The sequence below is a fragment of the Brugia malayi genome, assembly GCF_000002995.4.
Source record: "Brugia malayi strain FR3 genome assembly, contig: Bm_v4_ChrX_scaffold_001, whole genome shotgun sequence".
Taxonomy (NCBI): domain Eukaryota; kingdom Metazoa; phylum Nematoda; class Chromadorea; order Rhabditida; family Onchocercidae; genus Brugia; species Brugia malayi.
The window spans coordinates 2,044,083-2,072,023 of NW_025062479.1; the positions used below are offsets into that span (position 1 = coordinate 2,044,083).

At 32.3% G+C, this 27,941-nt stretch overlaps 4 protein-coding genes across 6 annotated transcripts; 1 reads left to right on the top strand and 3 right to left on the bottom strand.

Moving 5' to 3' along the window:
• Positions 1–857: 857 nt before the first annotated feature.
• On the bottom strand, positions 858–4,278 carry Bma-sli-1 (signal transduction protein CBL-B, putative; the record flags this gene model as incomplete). Its single annotated transcript, XM_043073297.1, has 11 exons — positions 858–1,016; positions 1,135–1,326; positions 1,481–1,627; positions 1,888–2,028; positions 2,159–2,237; positions 2,409–2,546; positions 2,643–2,774; positions 3,001–3,147; positions 3,250–3,455; positions 3,597–3,818; positions 4,141–4,278. The coding sequence occupies 11 exons, from the start codon at positions 4,276–4,278 to the stop codon at positions 858–860; spliced, it is 1,701 nt and encodes a 566-aa protein (XP_042929231.1).
• A 2,045-nt stretch (positions 4,279–6,323) lies between these two features.
• Bma-piki-1 (Phosphatidylinositol 3- and 4-kinase family protein) lies at positions 6,324–18,651 on the top strand (the record flags this gene model as incomplete). Of its 2 annotated transcripts, none has more annotated exons than XM_043073299.1 (36): positions 6,324–6,382; positions 6,590–6,742; positions 6,998–7,104; positions 7,354–7,571; positions 8,449–8,635; positions 8,719–8,855; positions 8,949–9,082; positions 9,184–9,343; positions 9,438–9,536; positions 9,615–9,709; positions 10,169–10,278; positions 10,414–10,532; positions 10,770–10,874; positions 11,158–11,391; positions 11,604–11,687; positions 11,825–11,913; positions 12,308–12,481; positions 12,768–12,848; positions 13,157–13,345; positions 13,474–13,567; positions 13,863–13,957; positions 14,104–14,293; positions 14,449–14,640; positions 14,791–14,920; positions 15,036–15,172; positions 15,351–15,520; positions 15,597–15,759; positions 16,055–16,197; positions 16,336–16,443; positions 16,611–16,686; positions 16,830–16,930; positions 17,287–17,428; positions 17,578–17,662; positions 17,841–17,994; positions 18,086–18,170; positions 18,448–18,651. In XM_043073299.1, the coding sequence occupies 36 exons, from the start codon at positions 6,324–6,326 to the stop codon at positions 18,649–18,651; spliced, it is 4,803 nt and encodes a 1,600-aa protein (XP_042929233.1). The 2 variants fall into 2 exon arrangements, with proteins under 2 accessions (XP_042929233.1, XP_042929232.1); XM_043073298.1 differs by having other exon boundaries at positions 7,357–7,571.
• A 1,329-nt stretch (positions 18,652–19,980) lies between these two features.
• Positions 19,981–21,598, bottom strand: Bm8546 (Uncharacterized protein; the record flags this gene model as incomplete). Its single annotated transcript, XM_043073300.1, has 5 exons — positions 19,981–20,132; positions 20,489–20,707; positions 20,777–20,929; positions 21,230–21,316; positions 21,526–21,598. 5 exons carry the CDS (start codon positions 21,596–21,598, stop codon positions 19,981–19,983), a joined length of 684 nt encoding a protein of 227 aa, XP_042929234.1.
• A 4,123-nt stretch (positions 21,599–25,721) lies between these two features.
• Bm8545 (Uncharacterized protein) lies at positions 25,722–27,505 on the bottom strand (the record flags this gene model as incomplete). 2 transcript variants are annotated; one of them, XM_043073301.1, is made up of 5 exons in its annotated part: positions 25,722–25,873; positions 26,358–26,585; positions 26,655–26,807; positions 27,123–27,203; positions 27,433–27,505. In XM_043073301.1, the coding sequence occupies 5 exons, from the start codon at positions 27,503–27,505 to the stop codon at positions 25,722–25,724; spliced, it is 687 nt and encodes a 228-aa protein (XP_042929235.1). The 2 variants fall into 2 exon arrangements, with proteins under 2 accessions (XP_042929235.1, XP_042929236.1); XM_043073302.1 differs by lacking the exon at positions 26,655–26,807.
• Between the last annotated feature and the right edge of the window lie 436 nt (positions 27,506–27,941).

The following is a 27,941-nucleotide window of genomic DNA, read 5'->3' on the forward strand; positions in this document are numbered from 1 at the left end:
GACCAACTGTTAACAAGGCCAAATAATCGAGCAATAAGGGAAAAACAGATGAATATTATAATGACAAGTCTCTTTAAAGTATTTTACACCGAAGCGTTCAGCAATCGGATAAAACGGATGATAAATTTTTTTGTATTACTCGGCACAAGATCAAAATAATGCTAATATTTTGCTCGGAACATTTCACAACAGTATTATGATACACGATTTCATAATTTGATAAGAATTGTTCTTTGTACCAAAAACATGTATGCAAATGAGAAAAATCACTTACAATATGAAAAGATAAATAAAAGACAATGAAAACAAAGCAATTATAAACTATTATTTCACTTTCAGTGTTAATAAGTTAACAACGAAAGGAACTAGTCAATAAGCACAACACATAATTGGTTGTCATGTAAATTATAAAATATGAAAAAATTTAAAAGTGTTGTGCTCGGAACTTACTAGCAGAGTTATTCAACATATGTTGAATGTAGAAAAAAAAAAAAAAAAACTATAAAGCACAAAAATATTTGAGCAGATAGAAATCTGAAGAAGCAACATGAAAACATAATTTTCCTGAAAAAAAAATGGAACCAGTTTACAAAAGACATGAATTCCAATATGTAAAAATTACGGTATTTTATACGCAGATTAATTTTAACACCTTTATGCAAGATTTAGAGCATCCAGCCGACTAATTTGAAATCTAGCATATCTGACAGTAACAAATGGTTAATCGGTGCAAGATTTACACAATATTCAAGGAAATACAGTAAGAAAACATGGATTCGACACATTAACATGATATTATGAAGTGAATCCCAAGTAATGCCGGAATGACAAATCTGAAAGCAGTAACCTTTAATGACCTATGTTTGACCATTAATCACAGCAGTGTTCACATATTGTAATCCCTCATAATTCGACTTCCCGCCGGAAGTTACCACATTCACATATGATGACCCTTCTGTCGTTGTTGGTGCTAACACTTTCAACTGTGAAGTGCTATTCGGTATAGCATCCTGGAACTACACCCAAAAGTATTAAAATCGTCGAAAATTTGGTGTTAACAAACTCTTCGTCTTACCAAATCTGGAAATTTCCCTATTTGTCCATGCTATTCCTTCAATTTGAAGAAAAACAAACATTTCTAGTTTGATCAAGTTTTCCCTCATTATGTGTTGACATGTTATTGTTGCTTGCTATAGGAACATCGAAGATCAACTGCTTGTGTGTTACAGATGGACTATTGCCAGCTGAAGATGAATCATAACGAGGAGGTAATGGAGGTGCTCGTCGAGGTGGCACAGCTTCACTCCTCGGTGGCCATGACTGCCGCTAGAAACAATTTTTTTCAATAATTATCTTACATCTTTAGTTCGGAATAATTCTAAATTCTGAAAAATGTGTAGATGAAAACATTTAATAGTGAGTGTGAAAGAATCTATTCACAAAATTATGGAATCAAAACAAAAACACGAAAATGACTCACCACATTCTTAACAGTGCTTTTCTCAATAATCGTTTCATAACCAAGTTTTTTATTAGCTTCTATCGGATCAAATGAATCGATAATGATTCTCTCCGTACCTTTAATCTCACAGCGACAGAACGGACATGTACCACCACCATCTGATTCCTACAATAATCCAGAGGTGGTACATATATCCGGAATAAAAGCGTATGTTAGATAATAAATGCAGCAAATAAGTAAACAACAACAAATATCATTTAATAAAAAAAAATTAAAATCAATCTTTGAGGAGTAAATAAGATTTCATAATAATATAATACTAAGTGAAAACTGCAACTGTTTTTTCGATGTACCAAACTATTCGCACCATAATTAAAGAGACCATTACACTTGGACCTCACACTCTTGAAATAGGAAATAATAACCTGCCAGCTCTGCAAACAAGGTGTACAAAGCAAGTGGCCACATGGTTCCAACTTGACATTTTTATTATTTTCTGCACAAATTTTGCACATCTCAAATGTGGTACCCATCTCACAATAAATCTGATATTGCTCTGGAGTCACCTAAAAATCAAAAGTCTTGCTAGACAACTTTAACGCTAATCAGAATACACACAAATATAATATAGCCCAATTAGTAAAAATTAAAAAACTTGAATATGATCTCAAAACGACTTTGACGATACCTGCTTACCTTAACACGACCTTCCGGACTTGGCTGCAAGGCATGACTTAAGTCTGGGTTGGTTGGTCTTCCATCCGGGAAACGATAACTAAAAAGACATGTTGTAAAATCAAAGCAACCCAAACGACAAGGGATTTTAAGAAAAGTATGAAAATTTTGCTGAGAAATTTTATGCTAAACTTGATATGAATGAAAAGATTAAATATGAAGTTAAAGTAATGGTCTCCTACAATATCAATAGAACGAAAGAACCACTTACAATCCTTCTCGACTTCCATCAACCAAAGCTTGTATGAGTGACTTATTTTGTGGTATTGTTTGGTAAATTTTACCATCAGGAGCAACATAACCAACAGCCCACTGTCCAAGACGTGTACAGCTCAGGCGGAACACATAGCTAGAAAACAAACAATAAATACTCTAGTGAGTATAACAGTTCCAGCCAAAAACATCGGTTGATGGAATTTATAATACAAGAAATGAAGGAAAGAACCTTCCAGGCTTGTTACTATATTTCTGAAGCTTTTGTTTCACTTCATCATATGTCAGAAAGGCAACATATCCGGGATGAGTTACTGCAAGTAGCTGCCAATTGTGCAACAGCGTATTCCACGGTTGGAAGAGTCTGAAATTCAGTACATAACTCGGTCACTATAGTTATCCAGTATATAACTCGATCACTTTTTTTTTTTTTTTTTTCATCTATAGAATTTCATGAAAAAAAAAAAGAAAAACATATTACCACGTAGCAAATATTTTATCAAAAACTAAAAGGCATAATTTAAGCACATAATCACTATAGTTAGACTTCACATATGAATCAGTATAAATAGAAACAAAAAGAGATAAACCTTGTAAATACGTCGAATTCGAAATTCGAAATATGCTCATTAACGGTAAGGTCAATGGTAGTCTTCAAAGCAAGAGTTTCTAAACCGGTATTAAGTCTATGAACTTTGCTTAATGCAATTCGAAATTCGAACCATGGTACGGTAGTCCTGAAAAACGGAAGTTTTTGCATTTTTCAATTTTATATCAGATAATCCAATTCTCTGTGCTGAAACAACAATTTGACAAATAATATCACAAAAAATGGTTACTTGATGCCAAATGATTCCCTCCAAAATGCATCCGCTTCTTTTTTGGTGATACGAAAGTTTTCACCAATAAAATGTCCATCCGGAAATTCAGCTTTAAGCTCTGCTAGCATGTGCGAAAAGATCAGTGAAAGTTTGGTAAGATTACGTCGTGCTGCTGATCTTTCATCGTAAATCCTTTCACGATCTTCTTTGAATAATTTCATTGTCTGTAAGAAAAAATGACATTCACGCTAACGGGAAATGTAAAGCGAACAATTACAAGTATTCAAATTAATAAAAGCAAGTAACCCTAAAGTAAGTAGATTTCATTACAGAAAGTATAAAAGAGAAAACATTAATATGAGAACCTGCTTGCATTTTGACTGCACGTTCTCCAGGAATAATACTAAATATGTATTGTCTTTCAACACATTTGGGTTCTTGGATATGATGGTAGATAACTGATGATAAGTATCGGGGAGTATATCAAGTATAAAAGGTGGTGAATTTTTAAGATTTAGACGCGGCTGTTGACAGTGCTTGACAACAGTATCCATCAATTTAAACGTTTTTTCAACCAGCCGACGATCCTATAATTATAACTCAAAAAACCAAAAAAATTTAAAGAAATGTTCCAAAAACACAGTCTAATCTTATCAGGAGAAAAAAAAAAAACTGACGACACTGCAGAAAAAAGTCGAAATACCCTATTTTCTTTGTCTCTAGATTATTATCCTATTAAAAAATGATTATTATGAAGCTATCCTTTTTCCTCGAAAATTTTCACGGCAAAAATCACGTCGAGACAAGCCGAGGACGAAAAAAGAAAGATTTTTCACAATAAAAGAAAATGCATGAAATTGAATGAAGAAACCACAGACGAAAAATATCAACAGAGAGATGTGATGATACCTGAATTTGCATCATGTTGGAAGGTCCAGCCACCGTATCACTTCGTCCATTGTAACTGTGCAAAATAGAAACTGCGCCACCGCTAACAATTTCATGAATTTTATTCAATATGGAGGAAGCAAAACCGCTCACAGCCATTTGGTGAGCAAAATTAGGTTGACGAATATATTTTCCAGATTCCTATTTCTGAACAAATCATAATTGTTTTTTTGTCATTGTAACTTGACAGATAAACGCCACCATTAGCAATCAAATCTTTTGGAAGTGTTAGTCAAAAAATCGTATTCAGTAATTAATTAAAATTCGACTACTGAAATAAACATCTCAAAACGAAGAATTTTGAAATCCTGAAAAGTGGTTATTAAAAATTAAATCGCATAATGTTTCAATATATATCAATAAGAGTACTCTTTGCATTACGTAGCTCTCACTTTGAATAAAAGTTTTGCCAAAAGCTAAATACCGTAACCCCTTCCGGTAAAATCCAAGAATGATTGTTCCCTACCTTCCACTCTATCCCAGTAATAATCCTAACAAAACTTCCAACAATCATGTCAACATAGCCAACAACCATCGCTGACAACATTTAATGCAGCCCACAGCCACACACATTTTAATCCACATGATGTGTTGAGAGTTTAACTTATTGGTGTACACTTTTTTTTTTTTGTTCCGGATTTTGAACGGATAGACTGTGAAATGTATGTGGTGGTAGTGCAGCCGGAAATAAAGCAATAGAGCTTTCCGAAAGTAAGAGAAAGAAAGAGGGAAAGTATAGTAACAATTCTCTTTAGTATAAAGAGAAAGAAATATTTAAGCGAGAAGTGACAGAGAAAGTGGTTGTGAATAGCAAAAGACAATGGTATATGTAATAGATTGAGAAAGGTTTTTTTTTTAAAAAAAAAAAAGAAAAAAGAATGTGCAGTAATTGAGAGACGCATGTGGAAGCGAACAGAAAATGCCTTGTAAAATTTAGTTTGAGTGGTGATACGTGAATAATTACCTTCAATATGATAAGAAAATTTCAGTTGTTATAACAGATGCAATATATGTATCGTTTTCATAAATTCTTAGAAATATTTCACTTTTATTTTTGTTTTTGTTTTTGCCTTTTCTTTTATTATTATTGTTATTGCAGAAGTTGAGAGCGAAAATAGGTGGAGTTGTTGTTGTTTTTGGATAAACGGCAAAAAAATTTTAACAGAATCTCATCATATTTATTAAATTAGTTCATCAAATTTATCTGTTTTTATTTTCGAATATATTTGGTAAATCATTTGAATGTTTTGTCGTGGATCTCCAAATTTAATCAAATTCTCTTAATACTTACATTTTTTTTTTTTTTCGTAGGTGGGAGTTCTACGTGTGTTCCGATACCCAGAAAGCAATAGCTCTAAAATAGTGGTATAAATTGGTGTTAAAATGGACTGCTATTTATGTTTTTAAAAATTAAAAACATAAATTTTAAATATGTGGTGATTGAAATAGAAAATAGGATTACATTCAAGACTCTCAGTACTTTTTATTATTTTCACATCATTCTTTTTTTAATGGTATAGAGACTTGATGAGGGTTATTATCTACGCCAAAATCAGTGCCTTGATGATGGTAGGCAAGCCAACGAATGATTAGCTTTAGGGGAAGCTTTATTAAAATCATCATGTACAGATTTCTCTCCTCTTAATTGGTTTGAATTAGACTTGAATTGATGTATGGTTTTCCTGGAATTTGAGTTTAAATTTAAATGAATTTTGTTCCACGATATTTGGGATTTCGATACATAAGGAACCAGAACAAAAATGAACCTAATATAAATGAAAATTATAGATTTGCAGATTAGAATTATTTAGAATTTTGCAGTTTTTATTGCTTTCTTCACTTTTATTTTCCAAATTTCTTTTCTTATCCTCGTAATTTTCTGTCTCTGAAATTGTAGCTAACACATCGTGATTGAAGGAATATTTTGTTGAGACGAAAAAAAGGATAAAGAAAAAGTGAATGAAATCATTTGAACAACACAGGTGAAAGATAATTTTTGCTATCAAAATTGGCAGTACTGAGAAACGTTTAAATGAAATAATTCAGGGAAATTATCACATAGTATTATACGACTAGTAGTCAGTTGTGTGTTGAAATTTTTTTTTTAATTATTACAGATGTGGAGAAATTCGTAAAAAGACAGGATGAGAACTAGTGATTACGTTTATGATAGGGATTTGGAGCTGGCGCTGGAACTTAGTAGGTTAGATATTTTATGCAATTTTAGATTATATTACGACAAATATGTTGGTACTGTTAAGATATTGTGGTTATTATGGCGGTTTGGATTAATTAAATCACAGTTTTACAACGCAGTTGACTTTTTCTTCTTTTTTTTCTAACCAATTTATTTGATTAAAACTAAAAAGTGGGGTTTACGCACCTATGGAAATGTGATATATTATTTCAGGCAGTCATATAAAGAGGAATCACGCAAGCGAAGGGAAAATGCATATGCTCAGGATTTGATTTGTTGGGATGATGTTGAAAAAAATACTCAAGAAGTCAATGAGTGTAATTCTGACATTCGAAGTCGCTGTCTCACATATACCCATACATTTCCGTATTCTTTTCTTTTTTTTTTTTTTGAGCAAATTCAAAAAATTCAAGAGATCTGTTTAGCATTTCCTTTTTAACTTCTTTTTTAGTCCCTTTTTTTTTCTAAATCATTAGTTATTCAAGAAAATAATTAACATGGGATGGGAATCTCAGGTCTAAAGTTTATTTTTTAAGCCAGTTTTATGTTCTTTTTAGTTTTTGGGTTAAAATTTCATCGTATTTGTTATGATATTTAAGAATTGCTGTTCTAACTTTGTAGAAATCGACAATCACATTATGCGAACATTCCAACAACGTCAGGAAACACTGGTTTTTATCCACACATGAAACATGACAAACAAGACAATCTGCATTCCTTACAGCACAGTAAGTAGATCTGAAGTCATTTGTAATGATTTCAGTTTTATCTCTTTAAAAAAAGTAGACGTTAAGCAAAAACTCTCTTCTTTTATTTTATGTTATTATTACTGTCCATTTCAGACTTCATTGGGCTTTTTAATAGCGCCAATTTTTTTTTTTTTTTTTTTTTTTCAACTTAATGCAGTATATTTATTGGATCCTTATCCATATAATTCCAAAATTGTCAAAACCACATCAAATTTCTATGGAATTTAGCAGGACTGGAGTCGAGTACTCTCACACGTTACCTTCCTGATATGTTATCTGGCACGGAAGCGAATGATACTTCTGGAATCATTGAGCAGCGGGTTGATGCTCCTGATGCTACCTTGATAATGTTATCTCCATCGAGCAGTGCAGTTGTTGTTCCTTTCTGTTCCTCTGTTAAAAGTTTGCAAACAAACAGCGATTTGATTGATCTAAGCGATAAAGAAGTAATTTTTCCTTCTATTAATTAATTTAAATTATCACTGAAAGCTTTGGTGATAAAACTGGGCCGAAATGAGCAAATATATGTTATATTTTGTTTAATATATGTTATATTTTGTTTGTTTCTTTTTTTTCTTTTTTTTTTTCACAAAATTTGGTCCAGTTTCTCTATTTAAAACTATTCAGACCTTGCATTTCTTTGCAAGAGAAGACTGAATAGCTGGAAGCTCTATTTTATAAAAACTTTTATAAAAGTTTATAAGAAACTCATAACTAGATCCATGAATATTTTGGTGACCGATCAAACCTCTGTATACCAACGAAAAAAGGCCAATAACGCTAGTCATTTTTTTTTTCTTTTTTGCAAAAATTTGCTTTGTCTCGTCGCTTTTCTGTTAAACACTCGAAGGTATTATAACATATTATTGTAGGTTGGAAAGCCTATATTTAGTTCAAGCCCTAAAAATTCTTTTGGATTTAATCTTTTTTGAACTCTGAAAGGTGCTAATTGAAATGCCTTAATTTATTCTTTTCGTTTTCTTTCTTTTTGTAGGAGTAATTTATTGAGGTGAGAGATTGTTTTGCGCAACTTACTCCTTGGTTTTTCCTAAATCGAAAATTTTTCTTTGTTAATCCGTCTGTAATGTTGATTCTCTTCCTCACATGTTAGATTTTATATTTTGCAAATGTAACCAGTTTTTTAGTGATGGTTTTTGATAAAAATGTAGTATGAGCTGCTATCATTATCACTAAATAATACGATAACTAACTTTGCTTCTTGCTTAGGAATATTATGTGGAGTAAGAAATGTTTTATTTCTTGTGAAACCAGCAGTTTTCATAAATTTTTTTTTTCTTTTAAATATTTCGAAATCCTTTCTAGCCATGGGAAGAATTTGACCCGCTTTGTGCTACTCGCTTTACTGGCAGTCGTGAAGCCTCATCGACATCTAATCAAAATGAAAATACAAGAGTGCAGCAGAGTAAAGGCAATGATTCTTCGCTATTTGTATCTGCATTGGAACCGTCGGAGTCGATTCCATCATCTCGTTTGGCTATTAATGATAAAGGTTTTTTCTCATTTTTGTTGAGATTTTTTTCTACAAAAAAAAAATCTTTTTAGTTTTTCAAAGAAAGGTAATTTTCAATATAGGTAATGGCTTAGCTCCGTGTAAACCTCCGAGAGCACAGAGGAGTGGACGAAATGAATCTGTAGTTTCTACCGGACGACATCAAATTGATTTTGACGAAATACAGTTGCAAGAGAAACCTTCAGAAGTTGATCGTGAGGTTTGGATGTTAATATTCTATATGCTTTTTTCAGCATCAGCACCCCATAATTTTATTTTTAAATTCGAGATTGATACGTATTGTAAATTTTAGATTGCTTCTCTTCTTCGTCGTTCCCCTCAGCACTGTGATCCAATATCAAGGCGTTTCATATCACCTGTCGTGGATTACTTAATCACAAGTTTTAAAGTTACCAGTGTAAAAGTAATCGTTGAGAAAGACTACAGGTATTTCTACATTTGATTAATCTTTAAAATTAGTTTAAAATATGCGAGTATACATCATGTAGTTTTTTAATATCTCATTTTTCCTGAAAATTTTATTTCAGTTGGCCGACAATATTAAGTGCAGACGATAGAATGACGTTCACCTGTGAAACGACAAGTACAATCCAGTACATTTTGGCAAATGTGTTAAACACATTCCTTGATCCTTCACAAATCAGTATGCTGCAAGATCGTTTACCAGTCGATGAATATGGCCTGAAAGTGAGTAATTAAATTAATTGAATATTTAATTTATTTTTCATGAACTGATCGGTCTGATGCGATGTTAGAGCAGTTTAAGGTCGTCCTGTTTTAGATTTATGGGTTGGATGAATTTCTTCTTAGCAGTTCTCAACTTGGTGAGAATCCATTTGTTGGACAGGCACTTGCTTTTGGAAAAGATATACGACTTGAGGTAATGTTTTGTTTCGATTCTTTAATTTCCAAATCTAAATATTAGGTAATGTGGTTAATAATTATTATTTTTGTGTAGGTTGGGAAAATAGCAAGTGACAATCGATCCAAAAAAATATACCAGCTTGATGTACCAACTGTTGATGGCAGTCCAAGACGTTCTTCCCAACCCAGGTATTCATTCCTTTTTTGAGAGAGAGAGTTTCTCAACATCTTTCACTTAGATTTATATATACTAAAAATAGTATATTGTATCGTTATGTTTCTCTAAGGGGTTGGCTACTTTCGTTTGGTCATCACTAGTATGCAGTCTTAGTATAAAGAGGTGTTTATATTGCAAATTATCCTATTTTACTGTATTGTTATGCATATTGTATTGGTATACTAAAGGAGATACTGCATAGCATTGCAGATATGCTATTGTACTACATATCAGGCAATTTTTTTTTTTGCCAAAATCGTAGAAGAATTAGTTTAAGAAATATAATCTAACAAAACTCTATGACATCGATTACACTTCTTCGAATTTTCCTGTATTTTCCCGTAGTTTTGATAAGGTACAAGACGAATTTTAATTTTGAAAATTCTATAAAATATCGATAACTTTAATTCTCACATTTGTGAGTTTTCTAGTTCGAAGAAGCCTGATCCTGTAGTGCGAACAGTAACAAATGTTCGAGAAATTTTGGATGCACTAAAGAATTCGCTGCGTAGCTGTTCTGACACACATTTTGATAATAGTGGTAAATGTTATCTTGGTAGTGTTATTCATTTATTCCATATTATGGTTAAAATTATTCCTCAAAGTACTTTGGTATTGTTATTCATGCATTCCATGATTGAAATTATTTTGATTGATATTATTCCTCAAATTGCAGCGCTGAAGAATAAAGAAAGAGTAAGCCAGTCAGTGAAGCTTCTTTGTACTGTTCTTGGGCGCATTATAACAACTGATCTATCTACAGCTTTGCGTTTATTTCTTGCTGCAGAAACGGCGGTACGATTTCGCTTTATTTGCTTTACGTTTATCTTTCGACAATATATATCACACTGTAATAAGTTTTATTAAAAACATACAGTGACGTGACGTACAGAGAAACTACTTCTGTAGTAAAGGAGTTATCAATAGAATGGTACTATAAGTTAATGAAACTGCCTGCTCGATATTAATCATTGTATATTTATAATTAATTCATGTATAACAACTTCATCTCTGAATCCAGGCATATCATAGGTACAACTTTCAAACGCAGTAACAGAACTTCTTACTGTTGTGCATAACTTTCTTGGTATATATTGCAAATCTGTACGATGTGGATTCGATGTCCTCCCTTTAAAAGTATATTTTGCCGTTACCGTAGATTTTTTATTATGTCTATTAAAATTCTTGATTGTGTCTATTAAAACTACTGTAACGAAAACATCTGAACATGTTATAAGGAAAAAGCAGTATTTTAACAAGAAATTTATGATTTTAAATAGGTGAAGTACAGTGATAAAGGTATATCGTTTGACATCTTTTCTGAGATCGGTCTTGTCCTTCCTTTCATAAGAATCACCAATTCTGTTTTTTTTTTTATTTTTCCGGAAGTGCTAGCTTTATACTTCTTTCTTGGTTATAGACATTTTCGAATAGTGAGCGTGAACAGCGGGACATCCTAACGGTGGATGAGCAGCTATTAGTGCATGTTGATTCAGTCCACAATATACCACGAGAATGGTCACAGGAGTTCAGTTTATTCTCGGTTGCTGTCCATGTAATGCATGGAACAGCAGAAATATGTCGAGGTTTTAAAGAAAATCCTCGGCCTATCATCAATGATCATTTCTTCCCATACTGTCGAACTAATACTTGGGTTAGCGCTTTTTTCTATGATTTTTCCCATTATTGAGATATACTTCAATAATTTTATTCTAATGTCAAGGATCACATTATAGAACCAAGAAGAAAGTTAACATTAAAGGTGGCAGGTAAATTCAAGTTTCCAATCTGATTTTATTATTAAGTTTTAGGCATTACATATCCTTTCTTTACTATTCTATTCTGCAGAGAACATTGAATTTTCAGGCCTGTTTTCGCATCCCATTTTGTGTTTTACCTAGAGAAACGCGCATTTTTATCCTGCTTTATGGGACTTCACTTTCTGGTGATGTGAGTATGCTTTATTTATATGAACCTTATTTGCATAAGTGGGAATTTTTGTGATTTAGCATAAGTATAATTGTTTTCGGTGGTTCTTAATTATCAAATTTATTTTTCATTGAATATGCTTATAGCATGATCTGCAGGTTCATCCACCGAATGTGCCAACTGAAACGCAAACATTACTTGAAAAACAACTTGCTTGCGCTTCTTTCCCACTGTTCGATCACGAAGGGTCTGTTAATATCATGTTTCCATCGCTTCCTTTCAACTGCTTCATCATAAGTTGCAATGCTCTGACTTGGTTTTTTGAATTTACTAGGGCATTATTTTCAGACTGTAATTAAGGGTTTTTTGAGTAAAACATGGTCGAGCCTGTTTGACTATTTACTAATATCATTGAATTGATGATGCAGTGACAGACATGTCTTGAATTGTATCCCATGAATTATCTTTGAGCATATATCTTTATATATTTTTTTATATATATCTTTGATTAAATGTTTTAATAATGCTAAAATTATTACATCAATATCATAAAAAGCTCTTTTAGTTCCGTTAGAACTGATTATGTGTATAGCATAAAAATTATAATTTTCAATTCATGTTTTCATATCCAGCTTATTTAGCCTACTTCGACAAGGATCTCTTCTTTTGCCACTCTCTGCTATCAATGGAAAAGTGGTTTATCCATGGGGACCTCGACCATTGTTCGAAACGGAGGATGATCTCGTTGTACTTGTTACATTACCGCAATTACATTATGATGTTATCTTCCCATGTGTTAACTACGGCGAAAATAGGTGCTTATCTTTTGTATAGTTTTCTTAAATTTTTTTCAACCAAAATCAAAATTTTCAATTCGCAGCAGGGAAGGTTCTATTTTAGAGAATAGTTGTTTTTGACCGATGTCCTTCACTATGTATCTTGGGTAATTTAATGAGGAAACAAGAAATAAATAAATTCCGTTCAAATCAAAATCAGAAAGTGCGAAAGTTGTATTTTTTGCTGCACAGATAAGTCTCACTTTACATATCTGGTTTTTTTTTTCTTTTTGATAAAACAAATTTAGCTTTAAAATATTTGCAGTCTGAAACGCGATTTCAACTCTCTTGATTCGGATACACAGCAAAATTTACTGGATATTGTAGAAAGCGGAGTTACTCACAGGTTTGTGATAATTTATTTTTGCTTTTTCGTATGTATGCTTTAGTTAAGGGCGATCATGGATTACCCACATTGAACTATGTATTATGAGGATTAGGTGTCTTTTTTCGTAACAGGAACTATTCTGGAAGGCTGTCTTCCTTTTGTTCGTGTGCGGATATTTCATTTCCCTCCTGTATTCGCCAATTCATCTGTGCATCACCTCTGAATGTTTAAATAACTTAGATAATTTATTCTTGATCTTTTGATCATCAAATGTAGTTCCAAAAGAACAAGGGAGAGTTGTCTGTTAGTTGTATTTCAACTTTCAGTTTAACTGAGGATGAAAAGGAAGCGTTATGGGAAAAACGACATTATTTGACTCATATACCGGACGCATTACCTTTAGTGCTTGCTTCTGCCGTTGGTTGGGATTGGGCATCATTAACGAACATTTATCAGTTGCTAGATGACTGGATGCCGTTGAGTTCAGTGCAAGCGATCGAACTTCTTCTTCCACAGTAATTATTAATTAAATTTCAGTAATTATTAACTAACTAATTTTCGTAATCCAAACAAGTCTTAAAATTTCGAATGATTGGGTCGAAAATATGTTTGTCCAGAATTTGTTGATAAATTCCTTTTTCAGTTTTCCGGATCTCACTATTCGTTCGAAAGCTATATCATGGCTGAAAAATGCTTCGTCGGATTTTCTATTCAATTTCCTTCCCGAGTTGGTTGAGGTTGTTTTGTGTTTTTCACGTTTATTCATGTGTTTTAAGACACTGTTTGCTAGATTTAGAACTATCCAGCAGCTGGTATTTTTGGCCCGTGGGAACTTTTAATTTTTGAATTTTAATGGGCAGAGAGAAGGTATTCTAATATGAAATTCTGTATCAGCATATTATTCAAAACATCAGTGACTGTCAAAGTCTCCAGTTTACAAATACTGTTCCATCATAATGGATTAGTGATGGGTTTTCTCGACTGTGCGGTTTTCTGAGTCGTTATATTATTCAGTTATGTGTACGTTTATAGGCTTTGCGATTTGAGACATTTGAAGATTCTTCACTGGCTGTGTATTTATTAACGCTTTGTGCTGGCGATCGCCGTTTTGCTTTTGAACTTTACTGGTATCATTTTCGGCAAAATGTTTCCGATTGATATTAGCGCAACATCCTATGTTTTTTCGAAGAAATTACAAATTCCTTCAGATTTTATACAAGCCTTTGGAATTTTTCAGCAGTAAATTAGTGCCGATGTATTCCTGTATTTTTAGGCAGTTGCAACAGCGAATAGACCAATGTCAGGAAAGAAGTTACTCAAATCGTTGCAGTTTGCTTCAGCAACAAATTCTTAGGCTCTTAGATGATGAATTTGGTATTGATATAGAAAATCAGCATCGACTTTTACAAGCGTTAAATGTTGCTTCTTGTGAAATGAAAGAGGCCGGTGATGCTAGCAAAATGGTTCGTTATTTGAATTGCTTAAGCAAAGTTCAGCGGTGCAAACGGATTCTCTTCGTATTCCTTTTTTTCTTGTGCAGTGTTGCGTTAGTATTTCTTGTTATACGGTATTAAGACCTGTGAAATTCATGAGACTCGTACATAGCTTAAACTTTTAGCAATTAACTCTTCAACGGCATCTTGCTTTGTTAGATGCTCGAATTCTGGAAAACAATGTACGACTTCCTCTTTTACCATCGTTTTTATGTACTGGTATAAGTGTATCAGAATGCAGTTACTTCAATTCACTGACAAAGCCAATAAAAGTAACATTCAAAGGCTTGAAAAGTTCATTTGCGATTCTGTATAAGGTAGGCTTTCTTTTCTCATTTTTTTTCTACATATTACTACTGTATAGCAATTTCTTTATTGAATTGTGGTTTTAAGTTGTTGGTCTACTAATTATCGATATTTGTATGTTTTGTTCTAATGTTTTATGAGCTCCAACTTGCATGTTGCAGGTTGGCGATGATATGAGGCAAGATGCACTCGTCTTACAATTGGTGAAAGTGATGAATGACATATGGTTGAGTCAAGAGCTCGACCTCAGAATGGTCATTTTCCGCTGTATTTCATTTGGGAATAAAAGTGGTACGGTATTTTTGATTTTGTAAAATTACTTGGTATAGTAATTGCTCTTTTGAATTTTGTTCTAACTTTTATGGAATTTTTTTTTTTTTTTTTTTTTAGAAATCATATTTTAAAGGAATGGTCGAACTGGTTCCTGATTGCCGTACACTGTGCGAAATTCAAAGTGCTGTTGGTGCTACTGGTGTGTTTAAAGACGATCTGCTCAAAAAGTGGCTCGAAATGCATAATCCTTCAGAATTTCAATATAAAATAGTAATTTTTAATTCTTTGTTCGCTTCCAATCTGTACTGTTTATGAATATTGAAATATGTAGATTAATTTGGGTAGGTCTATAATTTTTAACGGGATAACTGAAGAATTGGTTAGTTAAATTTGATTGGTTTAAAATCATTATTGCTGGATTTTATTTCTTCAATGAAATAAATTGCAGGCACTAGAGAATTTTCATTTATCTTGCGCCGGTTGGTGTGTTGCCACGTATGTACTCGGTATTGGCGATCGGCATAATGATAACATATTGGTTACTAGGACGGGTCATGTTTTCCATATTGATTTTGGCAAATATATGGGTGATTGGCAAACGGCTGTTGGATTCCGAAGGTTAGTTTCATTTGCGAAACAGCTTTTCTCTCTTTGAATTATCATTGCTTTCAAAAAAAACAGAATTTGTTTGCAGAGATCGCACACCTTTTATTTTTACCAGTGATATGGCTTACGTCATCAACGAAGGTTCTCCTCAGTCAGCAACAAGTCGTTATCAGCACTTTGTTGATAATTGTTGTAAAGCTTTCAATTTACTACGAAAAAAATATTCGTTACTCGTAAATCTCATGAAAATGGTATGTGAATAATTGTTTCAAGAAGTTATTACTTCCTTTCCTCTCTTGTACAAAGTGTTATTTTCTGGACCAAACTGCAGACACTAGCGCTATCATGAACTGTAAGACATGAATATGTAGTCTGAGGGGCTTTATTTCTCTACTGTGTACTGCAATATATTATAGATTATTCTGACATCGAGTTTGTTTTTTTTTTTTTTTTTTTTTTTTTTACATTCGTGGTGAAAATAAGATATTTATCACTAAAAAAACAAGCTCACACCCGTCGAATTGATTTCATATTTGTCTGTTATAGATGTCTTGTTCGGGTATTGCTGGCATGAATTTAGAGGCTGTCAATTTTGTACAAAGCAACTTGCTCCTAAATTTAACTGATACCCAAGCAACTGTTCAGTTTACACGAATGATTGAAGAAAGTTTGAAAAGCAAATTTCCTCGGTAAAATTTGCTGTATTTGCAAAATAAAAAAATAAAAAAAAATTATCTGCCTAAAATTTTCGGAGATCAGGCGCCGCTCCAAAATGATTTTTTATGTAATATAATTATGAGTTTGTGAATCATTTAATTCTGTTTCAGATTAAATTTTCTTGCTCATACTTTGGTACAGATGAGGGGTACTCCATCAATGTTACGAGGAGGATACGATGACCCCAATAAACTTTCCTTCATTCAGCAGTTATATACGTAAGTTGTGAGAAAACGGCATTACCATATTAAACTTCTAGATTATTACCATTTTTTCCACAAGCATAAATCGTCTCAGTTGTTGGATTTGAGTTCGATTGTGGAATGCAATTATCCAAAATTTACCGGTGTTTGGAAGAACATAACTGCTGGGATATTTATTTCAGAATGAAAGATGACGGTCGTATCACTAGAGTCGATGTATTGGCGTTCGAGAAATGGCATATACCAGAAAAAGTTTATGTAAAGCTTAGAAAGTTTATGTAAAAGTTTAAAAGTTGAAAGTTTATGTAAAGTTTGGTGTTTATAAGGAGTTTCTTAACACAATTTCGAGTAAATGATTGGTGAAATATTACTCTGACACAAATGAAGGGTCGTTTTAATAGATGTACAAAGTCGAAGTAAACCGAGAGAACGAAGCAGTCTGCGGTATTGTGTATAGGTCATTTGTGGAATTCAATGAGCTCTATATCAAACTATGCAGGAGGTGAGTATAGTCAGAAGAGATAGCATTCAAATCAGCTAGTAATTAGAATTTTCTCTAAGCATGTGTGATTGATAATAGGCAGAAAGTTGTGATATTAGCACAAATGACTGTCTGTGTTGTCTGACTAAATGAACAAAATCAAAGAAGAAAGTTAGTTTCTTTCGAGATTGTTTTCATCGTTAAGATCATCCCTTATACGGGTTTCGGAAATTTTACGTGTTATATTTAGTGCTTTTTCTTATAGTATTGCCATGTTCCATGCTGATAAAATCGGAGAGTAAGGGATCTGATATATTACCACTTATTGTTTGATTAATTATTTATTATTACTTTCGTCATTCTTATTTCACTGTCAGATTTCCATTCGCACATCTGCCACCACTCTCGCAAGGGACGAATGTTGGTCGCTCAAATATACGCAAAGTTGCAGAAAGAAGACAAGCTGACCTGCAACAGTTCCTAAATGTGCTTTTTGAATATCATCCTGAGGTGGCAAGTGTAAGTAACTTTTATGTGTTTGTCAGTTATAGTAGGAAGTGATTAATCAGCAATTTCCGAACTGCATTCGTAGTGGCAAAAGAAAACATCTATACAGTTTCAATAACTACTTACTGTTATGATAGAGAGTTGGTTGAGAACTTATTCAGAGTGATTTGGTCTATACATTCTTCCATATCATTTTCCGTGATAGCGCACCTGACGAGTCGAATCAATTTTTGCAGCTCACAAAAGGTTGGATTTCTTCCCTATTTCGTTCACTGGAATAAAATGATGAAAATAATATGAATAATAAAAAATAATAAAATAATGAAAATAAAATATTTAATGAAAATAATTTTAAATTTTGATGCTGTGAGAGTATTTTAATTGCTTTTCAAAAGGAAAGCCATCCTATACATGTAAACTGCAGTAGATGAGGACGACATACCATCGAAAAAAGTAACTGGCCGTATCTTTTTGAGACTTACTTATGACCAACAGGATGGAAATTTGAATGTATTCGTTGGCCACGTTAGAGGATTAAAGATCATTAACGGTCAGGCACCAGATTCTTATGTCAAAACGTGAGTGATTTGCAATTATATTCCTGATCTGATTTACACATAGAAATGTTGCGTGTTTTAACGGAGGTTTTATTAGATTTGATTGTTGCAGATATCTACGTCCCGACCCGCAAAGAAGTTCAAAACGAAAAACGCATGTCGTTAAGAATACTCAAATGCCAACATTTAATGAGGAGGTTTGTAGTTATAGTTTATTATTAGATAGCTTAGCAATTAGAAGGATTAAAATTGGTTTAATGATTGGCATTTTTGATTATGATAGATTATATGTATTTTTTAAAATTATGATAGAGATTGACCATGCTTAGCAATTAAGTGTACATTAGAAAAATCATCAAATATCACAGTTGATCGATTTTTTTTTTTTTTTTTTTTTTTTTTTTTTAAAGATAATAACTGGATGTTTAAAGAAAATACTGAATGCCGAAGACTTTGAAATTTATAAATTTTTAGCTAAATTACCAATTATTGTCTGACACGAATTTGGTTAATCGGGCACTAGAAGTATCGGTCTGGAACTGTGGTTCTTTGGTTGGCGAAAATTCAGTGATTGGTTTCGTGCATATTCCACTGCGTAAACTATTGGATACTCCGACGGATCGTAAAGGGATTCAAGTTCTGGATGGTTGGTTCAATTTGAGAACAGGTTCGCGCTAAATATGCTTTTTTGAGGTGGATTTGTTGTTCACTTTTAAATTAAGAAAAAATGAGCCGATTAATAAATATGTACATAATTTTGAAGCATTTATTCCATTTTATGCTTTTGTGTCTTGTTCTTCCTCTGTCCTTTTCTCTTTTCGAAAGATTGGCAGTTTGCCGCGTATTTTTGACTATTTAAAACAATATTTCATTCATGTAAATTATTTCTACACTGTCTATGAATATCATTTGAATTTACTGGTTGTAGTATTTTGCTGTTTTTATAAAAAGCAGTAATTAAGCATTAGTTTATATTTCAAATTATGATATAACAAATAGAATAATACCAAGCTTTGTGGTGAAAGTAAGGTAATGTGAAGTGTAATAATCCTCAATTTAAATCACTTTAATGTTATTCAAACGTTAACTCAAAACTTTCTAGCTCTAAATTCAGAATAATTTTCTTCAATGTGAATATACAAAATTGTCACCACTATCGACTCGTTCTAATGTAGATTTTTTATCTGTTGACAGTAAAAATGGTTGCTTTTACTGTTCTAGAATTGGATGACATTGTAGGAATAATAAATTTACCGACCTTATCTATTTTATGCAGCACATTTACTTAAATTAATCTTCAGTATAATAATTTGCTTTTATTTTTCATCAACTGAAACTTTTGAGTTTCTTTATCTCCAGTTTTTTCCTTGATGATGGATGTGACATCATCGAATAGAGTCTTTCATCACATTTCAAATTCTCTTGGAAGGGATGTCAGGTGATAGTTTTTTGATATGTTTGCTGTATATATTATATGAGGGATAAAAATATTTTAGAATCATTCCAATCTATGTAATTAATTCATAACGATAATTTCCTATCGTTCTATGTATGTTATATACTTGTATTGTTGTAAATGTTGAGCGTTGACCCCTAAGCAACGATCTTTTTTCCGTTTTCATATCTTGATTGTCAAAATTTAGAGAGAATATAAAATGTGAAATTAGCTGGTAGTAACTACAATTGTATTTTGAAATACTGCACCTCTAAATTTAGACTTAGCATCGGTTTTTCATCATGTTCCATAAGCAGCATTTAGTATAATTCCGGATGTCAAGAGTGTTTTGATTCAACTTTTAAGGCATTTTTAATGATGAAACTGATTACTGGAGAGAAATGTGGGATATACAGACTTGCCATCTTGTAAAAATACAATTGCAATTTTGTTTAAAAAAAAAAATTTATTAGAAAGCACAAAAACTGAACATCAGGTTAGCAATAAAAAAAAAAGGAAAAAACAGGAATTAACTGACATATCACTTTTTCACTGAAATTACGTCCTGCCTTTCAAGGATAGGAACGTGAACTGTTATTCATTATATGCTCAATCGGCATGTTCTGCTCATTGGTTTGCTCATAACACGTCTCTGGAGGAGCCGTTCCATCTGGAATTCCAATAGGATTTCCGACGCCAGACCCATCATAATACTCACCGTATCCTAAAACTGTGGTTTTCGATGACAAAAAAATCAGCTTGAGAAATTATTACTTGCTTAAAATCGAACTGATAGATGAATGAATGATTGAATAACACAAAGATATATTTCAGATAAGGGAAAAACTTGATGAGAAGTTTACTTATTACTTTAAAATATATCAAGCTAAGAATGTGTTTTTATTCTTTTCACACATCTCCCCTAAACAGGGATTATCTTGAGAAAGATTAATTCACAAAGACAGGAACGATACATTCGTGAATGAAAATTGGAAGAAGTGAAACTAAGATGCAATCTAGGATGCTAAATCTGATGAAAAAGCAACGGAGCAGTGTGACTTTCTATGATTTAAATTCAACCTTGCATCTGAGCAAATGACACATTGTCCGCAACCATTTGAACGTTTCGCCATATTTGCGACATCATTTGTGCATTGTTTATTTGATGCATCTCAACTTTTTGATGAATTAAGTGAATCCCATTGGAAACCGAATTTAGTGTCTCCTTAATCGCTCGTATATCGTCAGAAATTCCGTTGCACCAACATGTTGAAGGTGGCGGATTATGCACTGGCATATCTGAAAGTTGACAATTTTATAAAATTTATTTTTTCATCAACTTATAGAATAATAGGAAATTCTTTGTACACATAGGGCGGTTCACACTGCCGATCACTACTGGATGTGTCATATTCGGACGACAACTATGAGCCATATACGGTTGTTGCACGTGAGGACGGTTCGGTTGATCGAAGACGACATTCGGTGGAGTATCCTCAACGTTGCTAACTAGCGGAACACCTAAACATTTACCAAAAAATGGCCATCAAGAAATGTACAAAGTTGCCATTCTTATCTATTATTATTATTATTATTATTATTATTATTATTATTATTACCTAGACTCTTAAATCATTTTCACACTTTGCAATACGTAAATAACCAGTTGCTATCTAATCATCACTAACGGTTAGTCTTGTACATTTTTCAACCTAATTCTTTCATTGTTCAATTAATTACACGTGTCTTGCATGTTTCAATTTGTCACACGTAATATTACATGTGCATATAAATAATAAAATTGAAAGTGAAAAGACAAACCAGTATTATTCGAGTTATTGTTGTTGATTCGGTTCTTTTTCGTTGCGTTAGAAGCACGTGGCTTGGGACGTACTATACGTGCATCATCTATAAAGAAGATATATGACATTTTAAAATTTCAGATGAAAGGTTTGGGATCATCTCCATTTCTTGTTTTTTTATGTGTACCATAGCTTATTTCAGTTAACAATATATAATAGATAAATGCTATATTTTTGTTAAAATATCAAAACTATTTTTGAAATAGTTGAAGCATTTCATTTTTATGAAAAGAAGTTAAATTAAATAATTTTTACCGTCCATAATGCGCACTACTTCACCATTGTCCACAGGAGCTGCGACATTTCCAGTCTGTTGTTTAGCTGACATTCCTAAAAATGCATTCGAATCATTTTCAAGTGATACAAAATACGGTACATAATAAATCCTTTTCTTTTCAAGCTAATAACTTCCTCCCATTTCACTGTAAAACAATCCGTAAGCATATATGAACAAAAATATAGGACCACCACCTATCCAACTTTCACTATTACCAAACAATAACACTTTCATCCCAATTATGAAATATAAATGTGAGTCGAAAAATTTGCATATTATAACGTCTTCCTTACTGTCTTCTATTGATGTTCTGAATTTGCTTCCTGGTTGGTTGCACAGTTAATGATTTAGAATTAATTTGCCAATAAGTGAGGAATATCACAGGGATGAAGAATATTGGTCGTTCAAAATCACGCATATTTGCTGGAAGAAGACAAGCTGACCTGCAACACTTCATAAATGTGCTTTTTGAATATCATTTTAAGGTGGCAAGTGTAAAAATTTTTATTTTATCTGTTTATCAGTTATAGTAGGTAAACAGCAGTTTTCGAATTTAATTCGTAGTAGCAGAGGAAAACAGTTTGAATTATGTATATAACTTCGGTAGACTTCTTATCGATGTGAAGGAGTGATTTAATCATTATTCCATATTATTTTTCACGAAAGTGTACCTGACAAGTAGAATGCATTTTTGTAATTGACGAAAGGTTGAATTTTTTTCCTCTTTTTGTTCACTGGGACAAAATAATGAAGATAATCTTGGTAAAAATAAAACTAATTTTATTAGTCTTTTTTACAAAAGGAACTTCACTCTATACATGTAAACTGCAATGGAGAAAAATTATTTATTATACAGATGATTTCTCCTTTATTAAGTGATCTGTTATCACTAACTAGCAAATGACTTATAAAGAATTTATTTGTAGTAACCACAAACTTACAGATGATTTGTTCAATGGTAATTAAGTAATCTATTATCACTAAGCGACAAATATCTGCAGCGTTCGGATTTGTGATGAGTTAGGCTGTTAATTTCAAGAAAATGAAATAATACGATTTTTACTGGAAATAGTTGTTTTTCACGATTTACCTTATGGTGATGGAACGATTTGCGCCACATTGGACTGCTTGATTTGGTAGTAAGACTGGGATTATCCGTGTCAGTTTAACTTACAGTGAAACAGCAGACTGTTAAGTTTTTGATTATTTAGTTCCTAATTTCCGCATTTTGTTTTGTGCTTTATTTACAAAATACATAAAAAGAAAGGAACGCAAATTTTATGATAAGAAAATTTGTGGATTTCATTTTGTTTTCAAGAATACACTTTTTTATTGGTTATCACTGTAGTACCTTCTTTGCGCTATTCCTCAGAATCAAGGGGTTCTCTCCCTCAACATTTCTCTCACAATGTTACTTTTAATGAGGACAGAAAATTCAGTTAAGAAAATTGGAGATTAAGAAGTGGTAAATGATATTTTAATCTACGTCTGGTAATAGTATATCAATTTTTGATACAATTATATTGATGAAGCATCTTGGCTCACTTATGAAGTAATGATCAAAGGTATTGGCAGGGAAGTATTTATTGTGCAGTTATACTTCATAAACTTCAGAGAAGGGTGCTTTCCTAGATAAGACTTACCAAAAAAGATTCCATTACCTTTCATCACCTTCCTAATCCATCCACCTGAGATGATTCATTATTGGAATTCTGCTTCAGTTGAAACATCACTGTTATTTGATGTTTACTTGACGTACTCCAGTTGGAAGCAATGCCACTCACTGAATGGTCTAATGACCTTTGTTTGCCCATTACTTTCGCTGGCCAGTAAAAATTTCTGACAAGAAAATTGACAAAAATGACAAGTAAATTTAATGAGAGCATACCTCTGCAAATTAATTTCCTGAAGCTGAATTACCTAAATGTTTGAATGACAGCCTTTTGGATTGGATTTCTGCTTTGATTGGAACATAATTCGTATGTCTTCGTGTGGTACTAACGACTGTTTCTGGAAATTGATTAGTTTCTTGAATATTTGCTACGTTCGAACATGAACAAATCCAAAATTCTTATTTTTTCTTGCCTTCAAAGCAACTTCCTGTTAGAATTCTTTTAAGAACCACCCTGATGCCAAAATGTTAAACGGTTTAAGGCAAATGAATTGGCTTGAAATTAAGGTTAAAAATATTTGAGTAACTAGTCAGAAATTGTCGAAAAACCCAATCTTCCCCTATTTACTACGACCAATTTTTACTATGATTAAATAAATTGCGGAAAATGCATCATGTTTTCCGGTTTCTAGTTAGATGACACACCAGTCGATTAGGAAGCACTATGAATTCTTTATTAAGACATTATCAGCTGCTAAGCCAAAAATGTTTTCAGCTGCAGAAAAAAAAAAGTTTTTTTATCTATTATACTGCAGCATCCGAGGTGCCAAAAACTTATGCAAACTTATGCAAAAAAAAAAAAAAAAAAACACCTGCCACTTGAAGGTTATGTGATGTGACAAGTAAACACAACTAATAAAGTAGAATAAAAAAGAAAGATTCAAAAATACAAGTAAATACAAAGTATCATATACAAGAGTAATTTGAATTGATAGTAAAACTACAGAGGTATAAACAAGTATAAATTACTGTTTGAGTGAATAAAGCCAAGAAAAAATATGCAATAAGTAAAATTACTATAAGACATGCATCAAGAAAAAATACAAATTACTGTTGTTTGAGTAAATGAAGTTAGAAAAATTGAAAATTGTATGCTAATGCATATAAAGTAAAACGAAAAGTTTGGGAAACACAAAAACTGAACATGAGAAATAGCAATCAAAAAAAGAAGAAAAAAACAGAAAATAATTGACACATCACTTTTTCACTGAAATTAATGCAGAATTAATGATGATTCGTTCGGCAGTAATTAAATCCTCTGTTACCCATCAAGAATTTATTTGTAGTAGTCACTAAATTGCTGATTATTTGTCCGATATTAATTAAATCATCAATTATGTTCGACTGTTTAAAACAATATTTCATTCATGTAAGTTATTTCTACACTACCTATAAATATCACTTTAGTTTACTTATTGTAATAGTTTGCTTTTCTTTATAAAAAGCAATAATTAAGCATTAGTTTATATTTCAAATTATGATATAACAAATAGAATAATACCAAGCTTTGTGGTGAAAGTAAGGTAATGTGAAGTGTAATAATCCTTAATTTAAATCACTTTAATGTTATTCAAGCGTTAACTCAAAACTTTCCAGCTCTAAATTCAGAATAATTTTCTTCAATGTGAATATACAAAATTGTCACCACTATCGACTCGTTCTAATGTAGATTTTTTATCTGTTGACAGTAAAAATGGTTGCTTTTACTGTTCTAGAATTGGATGACATTGTAGGAATAATAAATTTACCGACCTTATCTATTTTATGCAGCACATTTACTTAAATTAATCTTCAGTGTAATAATTTGCTTTTATTTTTCATCAACTGAAACTTTTGAGTTTCTTTATCTCCAGTTTTTTCCTTGATGATGGATGTGACATCATCGAATAGAGTCTTTCATCACATTTCAAATTCTCTTGGAAGGGATGTCAGGTGATAGTTTTTTGATATGTTTGCTGTATATATTATATGAGGGATAAAAATATTTTAGAATCATTCCAATCTATGTAATTAATTCATAACGATGATTTCCTATCGTTCTATATATGTTATATACTTTTATTGTTGTAAATGTTGAGCGTTGACCCCTAAGCAACGATCTTTTTTCCGTTTTCATATCTTGATTGTCAAAATTTAGAGAGAATATAAAATGTGAAATTAGCTGGTAGTAACTACAATTGTATTTTGAAATACTGCACCTCTAAATTTAGACTTAGCATTCGGTTTTTCATCATGTTCCATAAGCAGCATTTAGTATAATTCCGGATGTCAAGAGTGTTTTGATTCAACTTTTAAGGCATTTTTAATGATGAAACTGATTACTGGAGAGAAATGTGGGATATACAGACTTGCCATCTTGTAAAAATACAATTGCAATTTTGTTTAAAAAAAAAAATTTATTAGAAAGCACAAAAACTGAACATCAGGTTAGCAATAAAAAAAAAAGGAAAAAACAGGAATTAACTGACATATCACTTTTTCACTGAAATTACGTCCTGCCTTTCAAGGATAGGAACGTGAACTGTTATTCATTATATGCTCAATCGGCATGTTCTGCTCATTGGTTTGCTCATAACACGTCTCTGGAGGAGCCGTTCCATCTGGAATTCCAATAGGATTTCCGACGCCAGACCCATCATAATACTCACCGTATCCTAAAACTGTGGTTTTCGATGACAAAAAAATCAGCTTGAGAAATTATTACTTGCTTAAAATCGAACTGATAGATGAATGAATGATTGAATAACACAAAGATATATTTCAGATAAGGGAAAAACTTGATGAGAAGTTTACTTATTACTTTAAAATATATCAAGCTAAGAATGTTTTTTTATTCTTTTCACACATCTCCCCTAAACAGGGATTATCTTGAGAAAGATTAATTCACAAAGACAGGAACGATACATTCGTGAATGAAAATTGGAAGAAGTGAAACTAAGATGCAATCTAGGATGCTAAATCTGATGAAAAAGCAACGGAGCAGTGTGACTTTGAAAGTAAGCAAATCAAAGTGAAAATCATTGACGCTTCATCAGTTATGAATATTTGTTCATTCAATTAATTTTAAACCTAATTTCGTTCACTTTTTCTCTTTTATTTATTCAGAAGAAAGAAAAAGTCCTATGCTCAAAATTGAACCTTGAAACTGCACAAATGACATATTATTAACAGTGTCCGCAACCATTTCAACGGTTCGCAAAATTTGCGACATCATTTGTGCATTGTTCATTTGATCCATGTGAACTTTTTGAAGAATTAAGTGAATCCCATTGGAAACCGAATTTAGTGTCTCCTTAATCGCTCGTATATCGTCAGAAATTCCGTTGCACCAACATGTTGAAGGTGGCGGATTATGCACTGGCATATCTGAAAGTTGACAATTTTATAAAATTTATTTTTTCATCAACTTATAGAATAATAGGAAATTCTTTGTACACATAGGGCGGTTCACACTGCCGATCACTACTGGATGTGTCATATTCGGACGACAGCTATAAGCCATATACGGTTGTTGCACGTGAGGACGGTTCGGTTGATCGAAGACGACATTCGGTGGAGCATCCTCAACGTTGCTAATTGGCAGAGCAGCTAAATATTTACCAAAAAATGGCCATCAAGAAATGTGCAAAGTTGCCATTCTTATCTATTATTATTATTATTATTATTATTATTATTATTATTATTATTATTATTATTATTACCTAGACTCTTAAATCATTTTCACACTTTGCAATACGTAAATAACCAGTTGCTATCTAATCATCACTAACGGTTAGTCTTGTACATTTTTCAACCTAATTCTTTCATTGTTCAATTAATTACACGTGTCTTGCATGTTTCAATTTGTCACACGTAATATTACATGTGCATATAAATAATAAAATTGAAAGTGAAAAGACAAACCAGTATTATTCGAGTTATTGTTGTGGATTCGGTTCTTTTTCATTGCGTTAGAAGCATGTTGTGGTTCCGAACATGCATCATCTATAAAGATGACACTTTAAATTTTCAGATAAAGGATTTTTTTTCAGAATCCTTTTCTCTAACCATCTCCATTTTTTGTTTCTTCGTGTGTACAAAAGCTTATCTCAGATAACAGTATATAATGGACAAATGTTATATTTTTGTTAAAATGTCAAAACTATTTTTGAAATTGAAGCATTTATTTCATTTTCAGTTGACATGAAAAGAAGTTAAATTAAATAATTTTTACCGTCCATAATGCGCACTAATTCACCATTGTCCACAGGAGCTGCGACATTTCCAGTCTGTTGTTTAGCTGACATTCCTAAAAATGCATTCGAATCATTTTCAAGTGATACAAAATACGGTACATAATAAATCCTTTTCTTTTCAAGCTAATAACTTCCTCCCATTTCACTGTAAAACAATCCGTAAGCATATATGAACAAAAATATAGGACCACCACCTATCCAACTTTCACTATTACCAAACAATAACACTTTCATCCCAGTTATGAAGTATAAATGTGAGTCGAAAAATTTGCATATGATAACGTTTTCTTTACTGCCTTCTCAAAATTTTAGGGCTAACGGTCGAACTACTGGTATTCTGAGTTTGTTTTTCATCCTTCTTTGCGAGCCGACAATTTCATCTGATTATCGTTCTCTCCGTTGCACTTTTCAGAAATTGATAAGAAGCTTGTTGGAAATCGAAGAAAAAAAGAATATGCAGATTGCATAATTTCGAAATCTTTGATTC